At 37.1% G+C, this 23,800-nt stretch overlaps 1 protein-coding gene and 9 non-coding genes across 10 annotated transcripts; 1 reads left to right on the top strand and 9 right to left on the bottom strand.

The window, feature by feature from the left end:
- Positions 1-30: 30 nt before the first annotated feature.
- syt5b (synaptotagmin Vb) lies at positions 31-23,398 on the top strand. The gene is made up of 9 exons (XM_014977511.2): positions 31-1,423; positions 2,475-2,681; positions 4,069-4,247; positions 4,321-4,419; positions 5,122-5,289; positions 5,390-5,557; positions 5,855-5,969; positions 6,054-6,187; positions 22,712-23,398. The coding sequence occupies exons 2-9, from the start codon at positions 2,480-2,482 to the stop codon at positions 22,919-22,921; spliced, it is 1,275 nt and encodes a 424-aa protein (XP_014832997.2). The 5' UTR covers positions 31-1,423; positions 2,475-2,479; the 3' UTR covers positions 22,922-23,398.
- trnav-cac (transfer RNA valine (anticodon CAC)) lies at positions 8,236-8,308 on the bottom strand. Its single transcript has one exon. It is a non-coding gene; the product is annotated as a tRNA-Val (tRNA).
- On the bottom strand, positions 9,905-9,977 carry trnav-cac (transfer RNA valine (anticodon CAC)). Its single transcript has one exon. It is a non-coding gene; the product is annotated as a tRNA-Val (tRNA).
- trnav-cac (transfer RNA valine (anticodon CAC)) lies at positions 11,567-11,639 on the bottom strand. Its single transcript has one exon. It is a non-coding gene; the product is annotated as a tRNA-Val (tRNA).
- trnav-cac (transfer RNA valine (anticodon CAC)) lies at positions 13,237-13,309 on the bottom strand. The gene has a single exon. It is a non-coding gene; the product is annotated as a tRNA-Val (tRNA).
- Positions 14,902-14,974, bottom strand: trnav-cac (transfer RNA valine (anticodon CAC)). Its single transcript has one exon. It is a non-coding gene; the product is annotated as a tRNA-Val (tRNA).
- trnav-cac (transfer RNA valine (anticodon CAC)) lies at positions 16,569-16,641 on the bottom strand. The gene has a single exon. It is a non-coding gene; the product is annotated as a tRNA-Val (tRNA).
- On the bottom strand, positions 18,233-18,305 carry trnav-cac (transfer RNA valine (anticodon CAC)). The gene has a single exon. It is a non-coding gene; the product is annotated as a tRNA-Val (tRNA).
- trnav-cac (transfer RNA valine (anticodon CAC)) lies at positions 19,900-19,972 on the bottom strand. The gene has a single exon. It is a non-coding gene; the product is annotated as a tRNA-Val (tRNA).
- trnav-cac (transfer RNA valine (anticodon CAC)) lies at positions 21,570-21,642 on the bottom strand. Its single transcript has one exon. It is a non-coding gene; the product is annotated as a tRNA-Val (tRNA).
- Positions 23,399-23,800: the final 402 nt, after the last annotated feature.

Raw genomic sequence — 23,800 nt, 5'->3', positions numbered from 1 at the left:
ATTCACCGTCTGGGATTAGAGGGAAAATCTGACTGGGATCATTTATGGCTCAGATGACTGACCTGTTACTGAAATGGGTTTGAATAAATGCAGGTCTGAGAATGAACAGAGAAAACTGGAGGAATAAATGTTCACACCTTAAATACTTTATTGAAGCAAGTTTAGCTTGGTGTTTATTACCACTTACAGTGACTGTAGTGTCCAGATTTACTGTTTACAGGTGAGAAATGCCATTTGATGAACAGGAAAATGATCCTTTGGGCAGCTGTGATTCATAACTATGACAAAAACAGGAATCAATGGTTTGCAAATTCTGGTATTTCAAAGAAATTCAGGATAAAATACTTTAAGGCAGAATTGCTTTCAAGTTAAATGTTTTTCCCCTAATATAACTTAAACAGATTATCGTTTTAATCATGCAGGTTTCAGTGTTTAATGCATTAAAATGTTTCATTGGTTAAGAATCCAGAACTTTTACTCAAGCAGTGATACTTTACAGCTTGGAGTAATTAAACATGTAAACTAGTTACTAACAGCCTTTTATCCGCTGTAACATGAAACAGGGTTGAAATAATTTTGTGTCACTTTTCTAGAAACTCAGACACTTTTACAGGATTCAAGTAAAATTACAAACAGAAAACTTAAGTACATCAAACAAAATAAAAATATAGTACTGACCATAAAAAATGGAACCTTGTTTATGTTCTGATGAAACCAAACCAGGAACTTTGGGCCATAATGACAAAAACATGTTTGTTAAAATAAACACAGACATCATAAATGTCTTGTTTATGTTCAGTGGTGTGTATTTAAGTGCTTTTTTATTCTATTTCCTTTTTTTGTTTGTGTTTAAATGATCTGCTTGTAATTTTATCGGATTCCTGTAAAGTGTCAGAGTTTCTCTACACAAATAAAATGTTTTATTTTCTTCAGCCTTCCTGCTGAATAAAATAAAATGAAGTGAGGGAGCAGCAGCAGAATGGCCACTCTCACTCAGTTGTTTGTAGATTAACAGCTATGCTGAGAGGATTAGTGACAGACTAGACGCTCCACACAGTCTGATGATTATCACACACTGCTGACATGAATAACTTCTCTACCTGAATAAAACAAATCCCCAGATTGATTCTGTTTGTCCGGTTTAAATCAGAGCAGTAGCAGGAAAACGACGACACACTGCTGGTTTCTGCTCAGCAGAAAAGCAGCAGATGTGTGGTCAGCGCTGTGATATCAGAGGAGGGGATTAAACGATAACGCTGCTCTGGTGATTTGTCAGAGCTTTGATGGGAACGGTTTCAGGAAGCCTGCCAGGCGGAGACGGCGACGCGCTGCAGCTCCGACCATCGACCCAACAAAACATTTCAATCCAAAAGACAACAAAGTTATTTTACACCAGCAGGAAATAAAGAGAAACCATCAACAGGTAGGAAGAAAGCTACATGAAGCTTCTTCATGTTTTACTCACAGAGTCCAGAGAGGGGAAAAGATTTAAAAAAAATAATAATATCCAAGAATATCCAATACTGGAACAAAATAATCAACTGTTTTATTATCTGGAGATGCAAATGTGTTTTGTTTTTGTTTGTTTATTGATTATTTGCAGAAAATATAAAGTCAGAACCGTCCTGGTGAATGAAAACATATTACAGGTTCTTGATTTATCAGATCAATTTTTACACTTTATTTACTGATGTTTGTTTTTATTATTCTGTGAATCATCCAGCTACAATCCTTTACTAGACTCATCCATCCATCATCCATCCATCCATCCATCCATCCATCCATCCATCCATCCATCCATCCATTTAATTTTTTATGTATTTATTTAGTTTAGTTTTTTCTTTTTTATTATTTGTTACATTGGACTATGAGTCCTTCTTGCTATACAGTTATTATCATTATAAATGATGAAAATCACATAAAAATGAACTTTTTTTCTTCTGCATTATGTTGAATAAACTGCTGTATTCTAACCAGGTTCTGGTTAAATTAAAAGTAGTTCAACATACTAATCAAAAATCATAAAAATCTCATGTTTTTTTAGTTTTGGTCAACTTACAGGCCTTTAAAATGACTTAATAATCAATAAGTTGAATAAAATAGGGAATAAATGTGAGGAATATCAAGAGATGGGACCAACTTCTGTTTGTTGCAGCTTTGAGAATCTGAGATTTTGGATTAATATTTCCGTGGCAGAGTTTAATCCGGCCGGCAGAGAGCATGACGGCAGGAAAAACGAGGCTGGGATGGGAGTGAAGGCGGGTTAAGGGCCGCAGAAGATGACAGAGAGAACGCGAGTAACAGAGGGATTAAGGTCAGCCATGTTGAGCATCTGGCTTAAGCGATGTCCCATGCTCCTGCTCTGTACTGCAACACATGATCAGAGGGATTACACAGCAGACACGCAGAAATGTGTCGCGGCTCGCTGAACGGGCCAACTACGCAGACACTGACCTGCTCTGCCGTTCCCACAGCTGGCATGAGGCTGGGCAGCGGCGGGCTCCGGCTCCGGAGGGCCGCGGAGCCGTCCGAACACGAATCTGAGGAGTCGACGGAACCGGCCCATCACGAGCACAACCACCCGGAACACCACCATGAACACGCGAACCCAGAACATCACCCCGCACACGAGTACGACCACATGAAGGAGAAGTTCATGAACGAGCTGAGTCACCTGCCAAGTAAGGCGCCGGCAGAACCAGGATGCAATAAACCGACCCGGATGATTGTTTCACAAACAATTGATCACTTCTGATACCGATATCTGAGGTTTAGTATCAGCTGATACCGATCCGATGCAAAAAACAGCTGAAATGAAAACACTTTTCTTCTTTTTTAAAGCATGATATATTGAATAACAAATGTATCTGATAACTTCTCCAGTATACCACACTTAAATACTCCCATAGCTGTAAGAACGCCAGATCTTTAATTCATTCAGTCACTCAGTGCTATTAGGAAGTAGAACAGCCAATAAACATGTAAAAACAAACCTTTTAACTATATCAATCCAATAAAACGGTGCTGAATTGACTTGAAACATTTATTTTTTAAAATACAGACATAAATGTACTGAATTGCACATCTGCACCAGTGGATCACACTTACATACACCAACAGCTTCACAAGTTTAGTTAAACATGTAAAAACAACTTTCATTTGTTCAGTCAGTGCAATAGGAGAGCCAGTATAAAATATGTAATAAAGAAACTGAAACACCTAAAAGGAAAAACTGTGACCAACCTTCTTTCAAATGGTTCAGAAAGTGCAATTAAGATTTCTAAATATAATGTAAAATAAATAAAAAAGCATAGAATTAGACTGAATAGATCTGCCACATTTTGTATGTTTTCAGAATCCAAAATCTGAAGCTGGTTAGATTTTGACCAAATGAAAAATATAAAGTTCAGAGAGTACAGACATAAAATATGATAAATAAACTTTAGAGGAAATAAAATGAATAATTGTTCATAGCATTTTCCACAAATATCAACATCCCATAGAAGACACTGCACCAATCTTTATTTTTAAATCTAAAAACAGAAATAAAATGATGGTTTTTAAACATAAGAAATGTTCTTTAGTAGATATTTATCAAAAATTATAAGCAGTTGTGTAATATTTCCAACAGAATTTAACTTTTATTTACCACTTTGTGTTGGTTTATGTGACAAAATCCCATCGAAATGCATCAAATTTCTATTTTTAGCTGAACATAATGTGCAAAAAGTTCAATAACATCAAGGCTTTGAGATGTTTGTGTTCAGGAATCAGTTCTGTTACAGTAAAATGATGCAGTGAAGCTAAAGATTACAGTGGGAAAGGAGTGACTTATACTCATGATGTTTTTACACGTCTACTCCCAGGTGCAGGAGTGTAATTATCTGACTGTGGGAAGAAGTGTTTACTGACCAAACACTCACTCAGCAAACTGTCTGCAGATAATTGCCTGCTCCGAAAATCCCTGAGGATGAGACAGAAGCAAATAAAATCATCGGTGAAATAATTTAAAGGAGTTTAAGTGATTAAAAACCTCATGGGATGAGCTAACTCGCCGCTCTTCTGCAGTTCCTGTGTGGGCAGTGGCGGCCATCGTTGTTCTGGTCCTGGTTCTGGTGGCCTGCTTCATCTTCTGCGTTTTCAAAAAATGTTTTGGGAAAAAGAAAAAGCCGAAGAAAGAGAGGGGGAGGAAGGCCGGAGGTCGGCGCAGGAAGGAGAAGGAAGGAGACGGGGAGTCCGGAGAAAAGGTGGGTGGCTTTTCGCTCATCCCAGTCTCACCACGTATCATGATGGATCATGGAGAGACGCTTCCTGCTGCAGGAGGGCGACGTGAAAAAGAACGGAGAGGAAGAAGAGAAAGAACAGGAGAAGTTGGGCAAACTGGAGTTCTCCTTGGACTACAACTTCACAGATTGTCAGGTAGCTCCAGAAACAGATTAAAATTAGTTCCAATCACTTCATTTCTGAATCAGAGCTTGTTGTAGTGTGATCACCATCCACAAGAGGGCGCCACTGGTCAGCCGTAGGTGGAGCCAGCTGAAAGAGGAACAAAGATGGCAGTCGTAGCATCCCAACGAAGGCGATACAGGGTTGTTCTAGATAGAAAGGAGGATTACATTTCTGCTAAAAAACAAGAAACAAGATCAATCTCATAATTTTCTAGACAAAAAAATTTAATTTCTGAGCAAACAAACAAAAAAAAAAACTTGGAAATTTCCGACTTTAAAAAGTAAAAAATTTTCAGCTCAAAATTTTTATTTTTTTTTATGGACAATTTTTGAGATCAATCTCAAAATTTCTGAGTTTTTACTTGCAAATCTACTCCTCCTTTATTTCTACCTACAATGGTCCTGATACGATGTGCTCTTTATAAATTAGTATATAGTAAAAAAAATGCCTTTTCTGTTCCGGAAAGATGGTCAACACCCTTGACAGAAGAGAAAACTCAGGTTTTTCTTCTTTTAGGAAAATTGATGTTTGTTAATGATCTGTTAGTGGATCGATAAGATCAATCAACTTTAGATTAACTCATTAATCGATAACTTGCATCCCTGATCTGTAGGATCAGGGATGCAATAACTTCCAGTTTTCAGCTGTAACATAATTTTCTTTCTCCTGAAGCTCATAGTGGGAATCCTTCAGGCTCAGGACCTCGCTGCCATGGACATGGGCGGAACCTCGGACCCCTACGTTAAAGTTTTCCTGCTGCCAGACAAGAAGAAGAAGTACGAGACCAAAGTCCAGCGTAAAAACCTGAGCCCTGTTTTCAACGAGACTTTTATTTTTAAGGTACTTCAACACAAAGAGTTTAGTTTTTATTGACATTTGTGTGTAAAAAAAAATGCAAATCTCCATTCCATTATTTAACATCAAATGTCATTTGTTTTAGATTCCGTATGCAGAGTTGGGCGGAAAGACTTTGATTCTGCAGGTTTTTGACTTTGATCGTTTCTCCAAGCACGACATGATCGGAGAAATAAAGATTCCCATGAACAGTGTTGATATGGGCCAGCCAATGCAGCAATGGAGGGACTTGGAGAGTGGAGAGAAGGAAGAGGTGAAGTTTAGAGATTTTATTCAGACAGTATAAAACAGGGGTTTGGTCGCGCTCCTTTAGTTTGTGCACTAAAACAGGTTTTATGTGGTTTAAAATAACTTTAAACAGCCAAAACTGTCATTTAAAGAATAGCAGAATTTATCAAGGTGCACAGCAACAGGTGGGGGAGGGGGAGTGCTACTCTATACAGTCTGAAGAATCTATACAAACTTGCTTAGACCTACAACAGACTCTGCAAACATTTTAGAAAATTCATAAATATGCTGCTTGTCTTAAAAGCAACTTTTCTGTCATCAGGAAAAGTTGGGAGACATTTGCATTTCTTTGCGCTACGTACCGACGGCTGGAAAACTGACTGTGAACATCATGGAGGCAAAAAATCTGAAGAAAATGGATGTTGGTGGTTTATCAGGTAACTAAACCTCTTTGGGACTTCGGTCCATATTCTGTCTCGTACTGAAGGAAGATTCTGAATACTTTTTGTTGTCTTTAAAAGACCCATATGTGAAGATCGTTCTGCAACAAAATGGGAAGCGGATAAAGAAGAAGAAGACGACAGTGAAGAAGAACACGCTCAATCCGTACTTTAATGAAAGCTTCAGCTTCGAAGTCCCATTTGAACAGATACAGGTGAGCTTCAAATGATTTTAACCTCCTAAGACATAAAAAAAATTACAAATAAACAAATCAATCAATCAATAAATATTTCATTACCAACATTAAATAACAGTGTTCCTTTTAATGTACGTTTGATCATTTGCAGCGAAGGATGCATCTGTAGCTACAAAAATACTTTTAATGAAATCTCATAGCAGGTGAAGCTAAACCAGGGGTGTCAAACTCAATTTCACCGAGGGCCACTTCAGCATATTGGCCCCCCTCAACGGGCCACATTGACGGTACAGATCAGGAGGGCATCCCTGCTAAAACACACCCAGACAAAAGGCTGACTTCCCTCATTCGGTTCTGTAGAGGCTTATATTGAGTCAATGGTCCAGGTGTGTTAGAGAAGGAATGCATCTAAAGTTACAGATAGTAGCTCTGGAAAACTAGACTTGGGCAGCCCTAGCATCAATGTATAAAAATACAATGTTAAAAATACATTAAACACCTCATATTGTTAAATAACTGATTTTATGCATTGAAGTTTTAAATATCACATTTGAGTTTCCATGGATGTAAAATTACTGCTCAGTTTAAAAATTACAATATTTAAATCAGTGTTTAAAGGTAAGCAAACAAATGATAGAAACAAGTCACATGGGCAGAAATAATAGACTTTACGCAAAGATTTAGTCTCAGAGGCAACTGAAAAAAATTAATTTAAAAACTCATTTCTGAATATCATCTCATGGTCTCTGAACTAAATGCGTCTCTCTGACCGGAGCTGACAGCGTGTTGAAGAGTTACGGACCGGACGCTTTGGAGCGTCTGGTTAGGAAGCGCATTACAAACCTTTGGTTGAAATGGCCGTTAAATTCAAGTCTCCATTACAGACCAGAGAAAACTAAAGAGAATGCAACGTTGTGTTAATCCATTTGAGGAGCCGGCAGTTTATCTTGAGGAAATGAATGACATGCAAAAGTTAATTAGATTGTAACATGCACAGTCCGCTGCTCAACCAGTGCGGACTGTGAAGAATTAGAAACCGCTGGAAGTAACTCATGCAGCGGATTCAACAAATGGAGCCTTCTGGGTTCACGTTACCCAGGACAGCGGCGCTCTGGAGGAGCTGCAGACGGAAATCTGTCTGTTTCGGAGGAGCGAAACCACGCAAAAAATAACAAATAAATAAATAAATAAACCTGGTGAAAGCTCACACCGGACCGCGCAGGGTAAAACACTCACAGAATTCAATTGATCTGTTTGGATCAAACAGATCCAACTGACTGATGAATTAGCGCAGATTTTTCTGCAGATGGAAACCAGGAGGAAGTTGTTCAGACCCCAGCGGTGAAGTGATACTAATTTAAGTGAAGTCGCTTAGATGTAGATACATTTATCTGCTTAATCTGTGATAGGATCTGGATTCACGGTGAATATTAACTAAACCGCATAAAATGCAAATAAATAGTCGATGTTAATATGATTGTAATTTCACGGATAAAAATAGTACATGACCGATTTTTTTTTTAATGTTGTCGGTCAAGATAACGTCTTCACTACCTGCCGCCCTGACACCAACTCAAAACCTACTTTAAGTCAATCATTGGCCTATAAAATGCTGGGGAGGGGCCACATGTGGCCCGCGGGCCTCGGGTTTGACACATGTGCATTACGCCATACAACTGCCAATTGGTAATTGAAGTAAAGTAGCTTCGATTTCAAAGACGCCCACATTGAAGTCGATTGGCAAATGAACCATCACAAAAGAGGAAGGCTCTTGTTGTCTCACTGCACCCCAAGAGATGCATAACCTACAAAAACCATTTCTATCTGGATTCAAACCAGAGACCTATTGATTGTAAAGCAAACATGATAACCACTACACTACAGGAACTGAACTTCTCTGAGTTGTTTCAGTTTGAGGTTCCAAAGTTGATGATGTGAGATGCAACGCATGAAAACTTAAACTGAGGCTTGCACTCAGATGCCTGGATTCAGAGTACAGACCATGACACCACAGAACCCTTGTTGACCTTTAGTAAACACCTGTGATGAATAGAACATGCAAAATCTGTTTCTGTCTGGTTTCGAACCAGAGACCTTTTGCGTGTGAAGCAAACGTGATAACCACTACACTACAGAAACTCACACTCTATGCAGTGTTCCTGGTAGATGATCCACATTTTGTTAGAGACTAAGGTCAACGATGGGCATGGAACAATGTCAAATACTTATAGCACAGATCCTCTCAGAGAGCACAGTAACTTGGTGAACAAACTGTCAGACTTATTATACTTGTGCCTAATTTCACATTACAGTCCATAAACTAAGCCTGGGATCAAATAATTGTATTAAAGATGTCATTAGCAGAGACAAATGGTTCTGCAGAGACTTGGCTAAATGGCTATAAAATAAAATCAATACTTACAAATAAAAAATGGTTCAAAAATACAATCAACACTTCAAAATACAAAATCTCTGGAAAATAAAATATTATGTATGTTGTTTTGAAAAACATTAGAATATAAGCACTTTTATCAAATCTTCATTGTGGTAAGATCATGTAAGTTCTTCTTAAATCCATGGAAACTCAACAGTTTCTAAGGTAGGGAAGCTCAGCGGGTTAGAGCACCGTGCCGGTAATGCCAAGGTCGTTGGTTCAATCCCCATACAGGTCAAAGCATGTCTAAGGTCCTTCAGACAATCAATACTTCAAAATAAATAAGGTTTCAAAAATAAAATCAACACACAAAAATAAAAAATGGTTCAGAAACAAAATCAACACTTCAAAATTAAAAATGGTTCATAAATAAAATCAGTACTTACAAATAAAAATGGTTCAAAATCAACACTTTACAATTAAAAAATGAATTTTTGAACCATTAAAGAATGATTAAAAAATAAAATCAACAGTTCAAAATGTTTCTGTCTCTTCAGTCCATAAACTAAGCCTGCGATCAAAAAATTCTATTGAAGATGTTATTAGCAGAGACAAATGGTTCTACAGAGTCTTGCCTAAAAATAAAATCAATACTTACAAATAAAAAATGGTTAGGAAGCGCATTACAAACCTTTGGTTGAAATGGCGCGTTAAATTCAAGTCTCCATTACAGACCAGAGAAAACTAAAGAGAATGCAACGTTGTGTTAATCCATTTGAGGAGCCGGCAGTTTATCTTGAGGAAATAAATGGCATGCAAAAGTTAATTAGATTGTAACATGCGTAGTCCGCTGCTCAACCACTGCGGACGCGGCTCCGCTGCTGCGAAGAATTAAAAACCGCTGGAAGTAACTCATCCAGCGGATTCAACAAATGGAGCCATGTGTGACACATGTGCATTACGCCATACAACTGCCAATTGGTAATTGAAGTAAAGTAGCTTCGATTTCAAAGACGCCCACATTGAAGTCGATTGGCAAATGAACCATCACAAAAGAGGAAGGCTCTTGTTGTCTCACTGCACCCCAAGAGATGCATAACCTACAAAAACCATTTCTATCTGGATTTGAACCAGAGACCTATTGATTGTAAAGCAAACATGATAACCACTACACTACAGGAACTGAACTTCTCTGAGTTGTTTCAGTTTGAGGTTCCAAAGTTGATGATGTGAGATGCAACGCATGAAAACTTAAACTGAGGCTTGCACTCAGATGCCTGGATTCAGAGTACAGACCATGACACCACAGAACCCTTGTTGACCTTTAGTAAACACCTGTGATGAATAGAACATGCAAAATCTGTTTCTGTCTGGTTTCGAACCAGAGACCTTTTGCGTGTGAAGCAAACGTGATAACCACTACACTACAGAAACTCACACTCTATGCAGTGTTCCTGGTAGATGATCCACATTTTGTTAGAGACTAAGGTCAACGATGAGCATGGAACAATGTCAAATACTTATAGCACAGATCCTCTCAGAGAGCACAGTAACTTGGTGAACAAACTGTCAGACTTATTATACTTGTGCCTAATTTCACATTACAATCCATAAGCCTGGGATCAAAAAATTGTATTAAAGATGTCATTAGCAGAGACAAATGGTTCTGCAGAGACTTGGCTAAATGGCTATAAAATAAAATCAATACTTACAAATAAAAAATGGTTCAAAAATACAATCAACACTTCAAAATACAAAATCTCTGGAAAATAAAATATTATGTATGTTGTTTTGAAAAACATTAGAATATAAGCACTTTTATCAAATCTTCATTGTGGTAAGATCATGTAAGTTCTTCTTAAATCCATGGAAACTCAACAGTTTCTAAGGTAGGGAAGCTCAGCGGGTTAGAGCACCGTGCCGGTAATGCCGAGGTCGTTGGTTCAATCCCCATACAGGTCAAAGCATGTCTAAGGTCCTTCAGACAATCAATACTTCAAAATAAATAAGGTTTCAAAAATAAAATCAACACACAAAAATAAAAAATGGTTCAGAAACAAAATCAACACTTCAAAATTAAAAATGGTTCATAAATAAAATCAGTACTTACAAATAAACATGGTTCAAAATCAACACTTTACAATTAAAAAATGAATTTTTGAACCATTAAAGAATGATTAAAAAATAAAATCAACAGTTCAAAATGTTTCTGTCTCTTCAGTCCATAAACTAAGCCTGGCATCAAAAAATTCTATTGAAGATATTAGCAGAGACAAATGGTTCTACAGAGTCTTGCCTAAAAAATAAAATCAATACTTACAAATAAAAAATGGTTAGGAAGCGCATTACAAACCTTTGGTTGAAATGGCGCATTAAATTCAAGTCTCCATTACAGACCAGAGAAAACTAAAGAGAATGCAACGTTGTGTTAATCCATTTGAGGAGCCGGCAGTTTATCTTGAGGAAATAAATGGCATGCAAAAGTTAATTAGATTGTAACATGCGTAGTCCGCTGCTCAACCACTGCGGACGCGGCTCCGCTGCTGCGAAGAATTAAAAACCGCTGGAAGTAACTCATCCAGCGGATTCAACAAATGGAGCCATGTGTGACACATGTGCATTACGCCATACAACTGCCAATTGGTAATTGAAGTAAAGTAGCTTCGATTTCAAAGACGCCCACATTGAAGTCGATTGGCAAATGAACCATCACAAAAGAGGAAGGCTCTTGTTGTCTCACTGCACCCCAAGAGATGCATAACCTACAAAAACCATTTCTATCTGGATTCAAACCAGAGACCTATTGATTGTAAAGCAAACATGATAACCACTACACTACAGGAACTGAACTTCTCTGAGTTGTTTCAGTTTGAGGTTCCAAAGTTGATGATGTGAGATGCAACGCATGAAAACTTAAACTGAGGCTTGCACTCAGATGCCTGGATTCAGAGTACAGACCATGACACCACAGAACCCTTGTTGACCTTTAGTAAACACCTGTGATGAATAGAACATGCAAAATCTGTTTCTGTCTGGTTTCGAACCAGAGACCTTTTGCGTGTGAAGCAAACGTGATAACCACTACACTACAGAAACTCACACTCTATGCAGTGTTCCTGGTAGATGATCCACATTTTGTTAGAGACTAAGGTCAACGATGGGCATGGAACAATGTCAAATACTTATAGCACAGATCCTCTCAGAGAGCACAGTAACTTGGTGAACAAACTGTCAGACTTATTATACTTGTGCCTAATTTCACATTACAGTCCATAAACTAAGCCTGGGATCAAAAAATTGTATTAAAGATGTCATTAGCAGAGACAAATGGTTCTGCAGAGACTTGGCTAAATGGCTATAAAATAAAATCAATACTTACAAATAAAAAATGGTTCAAAAATACAATCAACACTTCAAAATACAAAATCTCTGGAAAATAAAATATTATGTATGTTGTTTTGAAAAACATTAGAATATAAGCACTTTTATCAAATCTTCATTGTGGTAAGATCATGTAAGTTCTTCTTAAATCCATGGAAACTCAACAGTTTCTAAGGTAGGGAAGCTCAGCGGGTTAGAGCACCGTGCCGGTAATGCCGAGGTCGTTGGTTCAATCCCCATACAGGTCAAAGCATGTCTAAGGTCCTTCAGACAATCAATACTTCAAAATAAATAAGGTTTCAAAAATAAAATCAACACACAAAAATAAAAAATGGTTCAGAAACAAAATCAACACTTCAAAATTAAAAATGGTTCATAAATAAAATCAGTACTTACAAATAAAAATGGTTCAAAATCAACACTTTACAATTAAAAAATGAATTTTTGAACCATTAAAAAATAAAATCAACAGTTCAAAATGTTTCTGTCTCTTCAGTCCATAAACTAAGCCTGGCATCAAAAAATTCTATTGAAGATGTTATTAGCAGAGACAAATGGTTCTACAGAGTCTTGCCTAAAAAATAAAATCAATACTTACAAATAAAAAATGGTTAGGAAGCGCATTACAAACCTTTGGTTGAAATGGTGCGTTAAATTCAAGTCTCCATTACAGACCAGAGAAAACTAAAGAGAATGCAACGTTGTGTTAATCCATTTGAGGAGCCGGCAGTTTATCTTGAGGAAATAAATGGCATGCAAAAGTTAATTAGATTGTAACATGCGTAGTCCGCTGCTCAACCACTGCGGACGCGGCTCCGCTGCTGCGAAGAATTAAAAACCGCTGGAAGTAACTCATCCAGCGGATTCAACAAATGGAGCCATGTGTGACACATGTGCATTACGCCATACAACTGCCATACAACTGCCAATTGGTAATTGAAGTAAAGTAGCTTCGATTTCAAAGAAGCCCACATTGAAGTCGATTGGCAAATGAACCATCACAAAAGAGGAAGGCTCTTGTTGTCTCACTGCACCCCAAGAGATGCATAACCTACAAAAACCATTTCTATCTGGATTCAAACCAGAGACCTATTGATTGTAAAGCAAACATGATAACCACTACACTACAGGAACTGAACTTCTCTGAGTTGTTTCAGTTTGAGGTTCCAAAGTTGATGATGTGAGATGCAACGCATGAAAACTTAAACTGAGGCTTGCACTCAGATGCCTGGATTCAGAGTACAGACCATGACACCACAGAACCCTTGTTGACCTTTAGTAAACACCTGTGATGAATAGAACATGCAAAATCTGTTTCTGTCTGGTTTCGAACCAGAGACCTTTTGCGTGTGAAGCAAACGTGATAACCACTACACTACAGAAACTCACACTCTATGCAGTGTTCCTGGTAGATGATCCACATTTTGTTAGAGACTAAGGTCAACGATGAGCATGGAACAATGTCAAATACTTATAGCACAGATCCTCTCAGAGAGCACAGTAACTTGGTGAACAAACTGTCAGACTTATTATACTTGTGCCTAATTTCACATTACAGTCCATAAGCCTGGGATCAAAAAATTGTATTAAAGATGTCATTAGCAGAGACAAATGGTTCTGCAGAGACTTGGCTAAATGGCTATAAAATAAAATCAATACTTACAAATAAAAAATGGTTCAAAAATACAATCAACACTTCAAAATACAAAATCTCTGGAAAATAAAATATTATGTATGTTGTTTTGAAAAACATTAGAATATAAGCACTTTTATCAAATCTTCATTGTGGTAAGATCATGTAAGTTCTTCTTAAATCCATGGAAACTCAACAGTTTCTAAGGTAGGGAAGCTCAGCGGGTTAGAGCACCGTGCCGGTAATGCCGAGGTCATTGGCTCAATCCCCATACAGGTCAAAGCATGTCTAAGGTCCTTCAGACAATCAATACTTCAAAATAAATAAGGTTTCAAAAATAAAATCAACACACAAAAATAAAAAATGGTTCAGAAACAAAATCAACACTTCAAAATTAAAAATGGTTCATAAATAAAATCAGTACTTACAAATAAAAATGGTTCAAAATCAACACTTTACAATTAAAAAATGAATTTTTGAACCATTAAAGAATGATTAAAAAATAAAATCAACAGTTCAAAATGTTTCTGTCTCTTCAGTCCATAAACTAAGCCTGGCATCAAAAAATTCTATTGAAGATGTTATTAGCAGAGACAAATGGTTCTACAGAGTCTTGCCTAAAAAATAAAATCAATACTTACAAATAAAAAATGTTTAGGAAGCGCATTACAAACCTTTGGTTGAAATGGCGCATTAAATTCAAGTCTCCATTACAGACCAGAGAAAACTAAAGAGAATGCAACGTTGTGTTAATCCATTTGAGGAGCCGGCAGTTTATCTTGAGGAAATAAATGGCATGCAAAAGTTAATTAGATTGTAACATGCGTAGTCCGCTGCTCAACCACTGCGGACGCGGCTCCGCTGCTGCGAAGAATTAAAAACCGCTGGAAGTAACTCATCCAGCGGATTCAACAAATGGAGCCATGTGTGACACATGTGCATTACGCCATACAACTGCCAATTGGTAATTGAAGTAAAGTAGCTTCGATTTCAAAGACGCCCACATTGAAGTCGATTGGCAAATGAACCATCACAAAAGAGGAAGGCTCTTGTTGTCTCACTGCACCCCAAGAGATGCATAACCTACAAAAACCATTTCTATCTGGATTCAAACCAGAGACCTATTGATTGTAAAGCAAACATGATAACCACTACACTACAGGAACTGAACTTCTCTGAGTTGTTTCAGTTTGAGGTTCCAAAGTTGATGATGTGAGATGCAACGCATGAAAACTTAAACTGAGGCTTGCACTCAGATGCCTGGATTCAGAGTACAGACCATGACACCACAGAACCCTTGTTGACCTTTAGTAAACACCTGTGATGAATAGAACATGCAAAATCTGTTTCTGTCTGGTTTCGAACCAGAGACCTTTTGCGTGTGAAGCAAACGTGATAACCACTACACTACAGAAACTCACACTCTATGCAGTGTTCCTGGTAGATGATCCACATTTTGTTAGAGACTAAGGTCAACGATGGGCATGGAACAATGTCAAATACTTATAGCACAGATCCTCTCAGAGAGCACAGTAACTTGGTGAACAAACTGTCAGACTTATTATACTTGTGCCTAATTTCACATTACAGTCCATAAACTAAGCCTGGGATCAAAAAATTGTATTAAAGATGTCATTAGCAGAGACAAATGGTTCTGCAGAGACTTGGCTAAATGGCTATAAAATAAAATCAATACTTACAAATAAAAAATGGTTCAAAAATACAATCAACACTTCAAAATACAAAATCTCTGGAAAATAAAATATTATGTATGTTGTTTTGAAAAACATTAGAATATAAGCACTTTTATCAAATCTTCATTGTGGTAAGATCATGTAAGTTCTTCTTAAATCCATGGAAACTCAACAGTTTCTAAGGTAGGGAAGCTCAGCGGGTTAGAGCACCGTGCCGGTAATGCCGAGGTCGTTGGTTCAATCCCCATACAGGTCAAAGCATGTCTAAGGTCCTTCAGACAATCAATACTTCAAAATAAATAAGGTTTCAAAAATAAAATCAACACACAAAAATAAAAAATGGTTCAGAAACAAAATCAACACTTCAAAATTAAAAATGGTTCATAAATAAAATCAGTACTTACAAATAAAAATGGTTCAAAATCAACACTTTACAATTAAAAAATGAATTTTTGAACCATTAAAGAATGATTAAAAACTAAAATCAACAGTTCAAAATGTTTCTGTCTCTTCAGTCCATAAACTAAGCCTGGCATCAAAAAATTCTATTGAAGATATTAGCAGAGACAAATGGTTCTACAGAGTCTTGCCTAAAAAATAAAATCAATACTTACAAATAAAAAATGGTTAGGAAGCGCATTACAAACCTTTGGTTGAAATGGCGCATTAAATTCAAGTCTCCATTACAGACCAGAGAAAACTAAAGAGAATGCAACGTTGTGTTAATCCATTTGAGGAGCCGGCAGTTTATCTTGAGGAAATAAATGGCATGCAAAAGTTAATTAGATTGTAACATGCGTAGTCCGCTGCTCAACCACTGCGGACGCGGCTCCGCTGCTGCGAAGAATTAAAAACCGCTGGAAGTAACTCATCCAGCGGATTCAACAAATGGAGCCATGTGTGACACATGTGCATTACGCCATACAACTGCCAATTGGTAATTGAAGTAAAGTAGCTTCGATTTCAAAGAAGCCCACATTGAAGTCGATTGGCAAATGAACCATCACAAAAGAGGAAGGCTCTTGTTGTCTCACTGCACCCCAAGAGATGCATAACCTACAAAAACCATTTCTATCTGGATTCGAACCAGAGACCTATTGATTGTAAAGCAAACATGATAACCACTACACTACAGGAACTGAACTTCTCTGAGTTGTTTCAGTTTGAGGTTCCAAAGTTGATGATGTGAGATGCAACGCATGAAAACTTAAACTGAGGCTTGCACTCAGATGCCTGGATTCAGAGTACAGACCATGACACCACAGAACCCTTGTTGACCTTTAGTAAACACCTGTGATGAATAGAACATGCAAAATCTGTTTCTGTCTGGTTTCGAACCAGAGACCTTTTGCGTGTGAAGCAAACGTGATAACCACTACACTACAGAAACTCACACTCTATGCAGTGTTCCTGGTAGATGATCCACATTTTGTTAGAGACTAAGGTCAACGATGAGCATGGAACAATGTCAAATACTTATAGCACAGATCCTCTCAGAGAGCACAGTAACTTGGTGAACAAACTGTCAGACTTATTATACTTGTGCCTAATTTCACATTACAGTCCATAAGCCTGGGATCAAAAAATTGTATTAAAGATGTCATTAGCAGAGACAAATGGTTCTGCAGAGACTTGGCTAAATGGCTATAAAATAAAATCAATACTTACAAATAAAAAATGGTTCAAAAATACAATCAACACTTCAAAATACAAAATCTCTGGAAAATAAAATATTATGTATGTTGTTTTGAAAAACATTAGAATATAAGCACTTTTATCAAATCTTCATTGTGGTAAGATCATGTAAGTTCTTCTTAAATCCATGGAAACTCAACAGTTTCTAAGGTAGGGAAGCTCAGCGGGTTAGAGCACCGTGCCGGTAATGCTGAGGTCGTTGGTTCAATCCCCATACAGGTCAAAGCATGTCTAAGGTCCTTCAGACAATCAATACTTCAAAATAAATAAGGTTTCAAAAATAAAATCAACACACAAAAATAAAAAATGGTTCAGAAACAAAATCAACACTTCAAAATTAAAAATGGTTCATAAATAAAATCAGTACTTACAAATAAAAATGGTTCAAAATCAACACTTTACAATTAAAAAATGAATTTTTGAACCATTAAAGAATGATTAAAAAATAAAATCAACAGTTCAAAATGTTTCTGTCTCTTCAGTCCATAAACTAAGCCTGCGATCAAAAAATTCTATTGAAGATGTTATTAGCAGAGACAAATGGTTCTACAGAGTCTTGCCTAAAAATAAAATCAATACTTACAAATAAAAAATGGTTAGGAAGCGCATTACAAACCTTTGGTTGAAATGGCGCGTTAAATTCAAGTCTCCATTACAGACCAGAGAAAACTAAAGAGAATGCAACGTTGTGTTAATCCATTTGAGGAGCCGGCAGTTTATCTTGAGGAAATAAATGGCATGCAAAAGTTAATTAGATTGTAACATGCGTAGTCCGCTGCTCAACCACTGCGGACGCGGCTCCGCTGCTGCGAAGAATTAAAAACCGCTGGAAGTAACTCATCCAGCGGATTCAACAAATGGAGCCATGTGTGACACATGTGCATTACGCCATACAACTGCCAATTGGTAATTGAAGTAAAGTAGCTTCGATTTCAAAGACGCCCACATTGAAGTCGATTGGCAAATGAACCATCACAAAAGAGGAAGGCTCTTGTTGTCTCACTGCACCCCAAGAGATGCATAACCTACAAAAACCATTACTATGTGGATTCAAACCAGAGACCTATTGATTGTAAAGCAAACATGAGAACCACTACACTACAGGAACTGAACTTCTCTGAGGTGTTTCAGTTTGAGGTTCCAAAGTTGATGATGTGAGATGCAACGCATGAAAACTTAAACTGAGGCTTGCACTCAGATGCCTGGATTCAGAGTACAGACCATGACACCACAGAACCCTTGTTGACCTTTAGTAAACACCTGTGATGAATAGAACATGCAAAATCTGTTTCTGTCTGGTTTCGAACCAGAGACCTTTTGCGTGTGAAGCAAACGTGATAACCACTACACTACAGAAACTCACACTCTATGCAGTGTTCCTGGTAGATGATCCACATTTTGTTAGAGACTAAGGTCAACGATGGGCATGGAACAATGTCAAATACTTATAGCACAGATCCTCTCAGAGAGCACAGTAACTTGGTGAACAAACTGTCAGACTTATTATACTTGTGCCTAATTTCACATTACAGTCCATAAACTAAGCCTGGGATCAAAAAATTGTATTAAAGATGTCATTAGCAGAGACAAATGGTTCTGCAGAGACTTGGCTAAATGGCTATAAAATAAAATCAATACATACAAATAAAAAATGGTTCAAAAATACAATCAACACTTCAAAATACAAAATCTCTGGAAAATAAAATATTATGTATGTTGTTTTGAAAAACATTAGAATATAAGCACTTTTATCAAATCTTCATTGTGGTAAGATCATGTAAGTTCTTCTTAAATCCATGGAAACTCAACAGTTTCTAAGGTAGGGAAGCTCAGCGGGTTAGAGCACCGTGCCGGTAATGCCGAGGTCATTGGTTCAATCCCCATACAGGTCAAAGCATGTCTAAGGTCCTTCAGACAATCAATACTTCAAAATAAATAAGGTTTCAAAAATAAAATCAACACACAAAAATAAAAAATGGTTCAGAAACAAAATCAACACTTCAAAATTAAAAATGGTTCATAAATAAAATCAGTACTTACAAATAAAAATGGTTCAAAATCAACACTTTACAATTAAAAAATGAATTTTTGAACCATTAAAAAATAAAATCAACAGTTCAAAATGTTTCTGTCTCTTCAGTCCATAAACTAAGCCTGGCATCAAAAAATTCTATTGAAGATATTAGCAGAGACAAATGGTTCTACAGAGTCTTGCCTAAAAAATAAAATCAATACTTACAAATAAAAAATGGTTAGGAAGCGCATTACAAACCTTTGGTTGAAATGGTGCGTTAAATTCAAGTCTCCATTACAGACCAGAGAAAACTAAAGAGAATGCAACGTTGTGTTAATCCATTTGAGGAGCCGGCAGTTTATCTTGAGGAAATAAATGGCATGCAAAAGTTAATTAGATTGTAACATGCGTAGTCCGCTGCTCAACCACTGCGGACGCGGCTCCGCTGCTGCGAAGAATTAAAAACCGCTGGAAGTAACTCATCCAGCGGATTCAACAAATGGAGCCATGTGTGACACATGTGCATTACGCCATACAACTGCCATACAACTGCCAATTGGTAATTGAAGTAAAGTAGCTTCGATTTCAAAGACGCCCACATTGAAGTCGATTGGCAAATGAACCATCACAAAAGAGGAAGGCTCTTGTTGTCTCACTGCACCCCAAGAGATGCATAACCTACAAAAACCATTTCTATCTGGATTCAAACCAGAGACCTATTGATTGTAAAGCAAACATGATAACCACTACACTACAGGAACTGAACTTCTCTGAGTTGTTTCAGTTTGAGGTTCCAAAGTTGATGATGTGAGATGCAACGCATGAAAACTTAAACTGAGGCTTGCACTCAGATGCCTGGATTCAGAGTACAGACCATGACACCACAGAACCCTTGTTGACCTTTAGTAAACACCTGTGATGAATAGAACATGCAAAATCTGTTTCTGTCTGGTTTCGAACCAGAGACCTTTTGCGTGTGAAGCAAACGTGATAACCACTACACTACAGAAACTCACACTCTATGCAGTGTTCCTGGTAGATGATCCACATTTTGTTAGAGACTAAGGTCAACGATGGGCATGGAACAATGTCAAATACTTATAGCACAGATCCTCTCAGAGAGCACAGTAACTTGGTGAACAAACTGTCAGACTTATTATACTTGTGCCTAATTTCACATTACAGTCCATAAACTAAGCCTGGGATCAAAAAATTGTATTAAAGATGTCATTAGCAGAGACAAATGGTTCTGCAGAGACTTGGCTAAATGGCTATAAAATAAAATCAATACTTACAAATAAAAAATGGTTCAAAAATACAATCAACACTTCAAAATACAAAATCTCTGGAAAATAAAATATTATGTATGTTGTTTTGAAAAACATTAGAATATAAGCACTTTTATCAAATCTTCATTGTGGTAAGATCATGTAAGTTCTTCTTAAATCCATGGAAACTCAACAGTTTCTAAGGTAGGGAAGCTCAGCGGGTTAGAGCACCGTGCCGGTAATGCCAAGGTCGTTGGTTCAATCCCCATACAGGTCAAAGCATGTCTAAGGTCCTTCAGACAATCAATACTTCAAAATAAATAAGGTTTCAAAAATAAAATCAACACACAAAAATAAAAAATGGTTCAGAAACAAAATCAACACTTCAAAATTAAAAATGGTTCATAAATAAAATCAGTACTTACAAATAAAAATGGTTCAAAATCAACACTTTACAATTAAAAAATGAATTTTTGAACCATTAAAAAATAAAATCAACAGTTCAAAATGTTTCTGTCTCTTCAGTCCATAAACTAAGCCTGGCATCAAAAAATTCTATTGAAGATGTTATTAGCAGAGACAAATGGTTCTACAGAGTCTTGCCTAAAAAATAAAATCAATACTTACAAATAAAAAATGGTTAGGAAGCGCATTACAAACCTTTGGTTGAAATGGTGCGTTAAATTCAAGTCTCCATTACAGACCAGAGAAAACTAAAGAGAATGCAACGTTGTGTTAATCCATTTGAGGAGCCGGCAGTTTATCTTGAGGAAATAAATGGCATGCAAAAGTTAATTAGATTGTAACATGCGTAGTCCGCTGCTCAACCACTGCGGACGCGGCTCCGCTGCTGCGAAGAATTAAAAACCGCTGGAAGTAACTCATCCAGCGGATTCAACAAATGGAGCCATGTGTGACACATGTGCATTACGCCATACAACTGCCATACAACTGCCAATTGGTAATTGAAGTAAAGTAGCTTCGATTTCAAAGAAGCCCACATTGAAGTCGATTGGCAAATGAACCATCACAAAAGAGGAAGGCTCTTGTTGTCTCACTGCACCCCAAGAGATGCATAACCTACAAAAACCATTTCTATCTGGATTCAAACCAGAGACCTATTGATTGTAAAGCAAACATGAGAACCACTACACTACAGGAACTGAACTTCTCTGAGTTGTTTCAGTTTGAGGTTCCAAAGTTGATGATGTGAGATGCAACGCATGAAAACTTAAACTGAGGCTTGCACTCAGATGCCTGGATTCAGAGTACAGACCATGACACCACAGAACCCTTGTTGACCTTTAGTAAACACCTGTGATGAATAGAACATGCAAAATCTGTTTCTGTCTGGTTTCGAACCAGAGACCTTTTGCGTGTGAAGCAAACGTGATAACCACTACACTACAGAAACTCACACTCTATGCAGTGTTCCTGGTAGATGATCCACATTTTGTTAGAGACTAAGGTCAACGATGGGCATGGAACAATGTCAAATACTTATAGCACAGATCCTCTCAGAGAGCACAGTAACTTGGTGAACAAACTGTCAGACTTATTATACTTGTGCCTAATTTCACATTACAGTCCATAAACTAAGCCTGGGATCAAAAAATTGTATTAAAGATGTCATTAGCAGAGACAAATGGTTCTGCAGAGACTTGGCTAAATGGCTATAAAATAAAATCAATACTTACAAATAAAAAATGGTTCAAAAATACAATCAACACTTCAAAATACAAAATCTCTGGAAAATAAAATATTATGTATGTTGTTTTGAAAAACATTAGAATATAAGCACTTTTATCAAATCTTCATTGTGGTAAGATCATGTAAGTTCTTCTTAAATCCATGGAAACTCAACAGTTTCTAAGGTAGGGAAGCTCAGCGGGTTAGAGCACCGTGCCGGTAATGCCGAGGTCTAATGGGGGGGCCACATAAATGACATGGCGGGCCACATGTGGCCCGCGGGCCTTGAGTTTGACACATGTAAACTAAAAACTATGCCAGACAGATTAAGTTTTTCATCTTAAATGCAAAATGTAAGTATCTGTACACTTTAACTTAAGTACTAGTTCCACTAGCAGATTATTTTCACTTATAATAAGACATAATCTACCACCGGAACTAGAACCAGGTTTTTCATTTTGGCCAAAATTATGGGCCAAAATTAATTGGCTAATTATTTGAAGCCTTTAAATAAAGAATTATTGACTTAAAACAGGCTTCAGTACCTTGCTGAAAAGCTACTTGTAGTTTAGTTTTGTCTTATTTCAAGGGTACTAAGATATTTGCACTAGAAACTATACCAAAATTATTTGGATTTTTATTTATTTTTTTTATTTTTTTGCAGTGTTCAGTCCTATAATGTTTATTATAGGATAATGTCATTCATTGCAAATAATGAGTGACATTATTTGCAGTGTCACTCATCTTAAAGTGTAATTATGTGATTTCATAATTTTTCTGGGGTTTTTCTCCAGAAAGTGCAGGTTGTCATCACCGTGTACGACTATGACAAGCTGGGCAGCAATGACCCCATCGGGAAGACCTTCATGGGCTACGGGGCGACTGGTGTGGGCCTGCGCCACTGGTCCGACATGCTGGCGAATCCTCGACGCCCGGTAGCGCAGTGGCACACCCTGCTGCCTGAAGAGGAGGTGGACGCGGCGCTCAAAGCCAAACCTCGCTAACAACCGGACCCTGATCCAAATCTGAAATGTCTTCTCAGTTTGTTCTGTTTCACAGTCCAGTGAATAAAGGCGCTGTAGTTTCTGAAGAAAACCCAAATCCTCAGGGTACAATTTGATTGGACATGACTTTTTCCTTTTATAGACATTTGGACCCGAGTCGTTACAGAACCCCGTAATCTAGAGATAAGAGTTTATTTATCTGTCACTAGTCTGTATTTCGATGTGCCTGTGTACAATACAAACAAGTTTGTTTTTGCTTTTCCTCTTTCCTTCACACTTTATAAACCAAATCTAAATTTGAAAATTTTAAAAACCGTGAATGTAAATATGCAGGTTCTGTGAAATTCCTTAAATATAAAAGAATAGTTTGTGGACTCTTGTTTTATGTGAAGTCCTGTTGGCGTTTTGGCTTATTATGTTGTGCTTTTGTGTAAAAGACTCCTCTAAAATCCAAATAAAAAAAATCTTTTGACAGTTGTACAGTTGCTATTTTCACTTTTAGATACAGCTGGGTCAGCCCCAACCTTGGGCTCTGCAGTTTATTAAGCAGAAATTTAGTAAGTTTAAACTATGTGTAAAATAAGTGAAAACCTATCAAAATAAGTATTAACTACGGTACTTGGATTTAGTCTAAGGGTGTTTCCTAAGAGTGAGTTGCCATCTAATTTTCCTGGAGTTAAATTAGGGCCATAAAGTTTGTTCTTAAAAAAAACGTAAATAAATAAATAAACATAATAATTATTATTTGAAACTGAACAAAAAATGTTGAAACTGAAAGAAAAAAATTTAAATTGAAAAAAAAAAAATTTAATTAAACGGGATTTGAATTTAAATATATGACCTGAATAAACTTTCACTTTGTTGTTCCAAAATTATTTT

Source organism: Poecilia mexicana, unplaced genomic scaffold, assembly GCF_051168715.1.
Source record: "Poecilia mexicana isolate PSO_F unplaced genomic scaffold, ASM5116871v1 scaffold_19, whole genome shotgun sequence".
Taxonomy (NCBI): Eukaryota; Metazoa; Chordata; class Actinopteri; order Cyprinodontiformes; family Poeciliidae; genus Poecilia; species Poecilia mexicana.
This window is presented reverse-complemented; position numbering and strand designations above follow the sequence as displayed.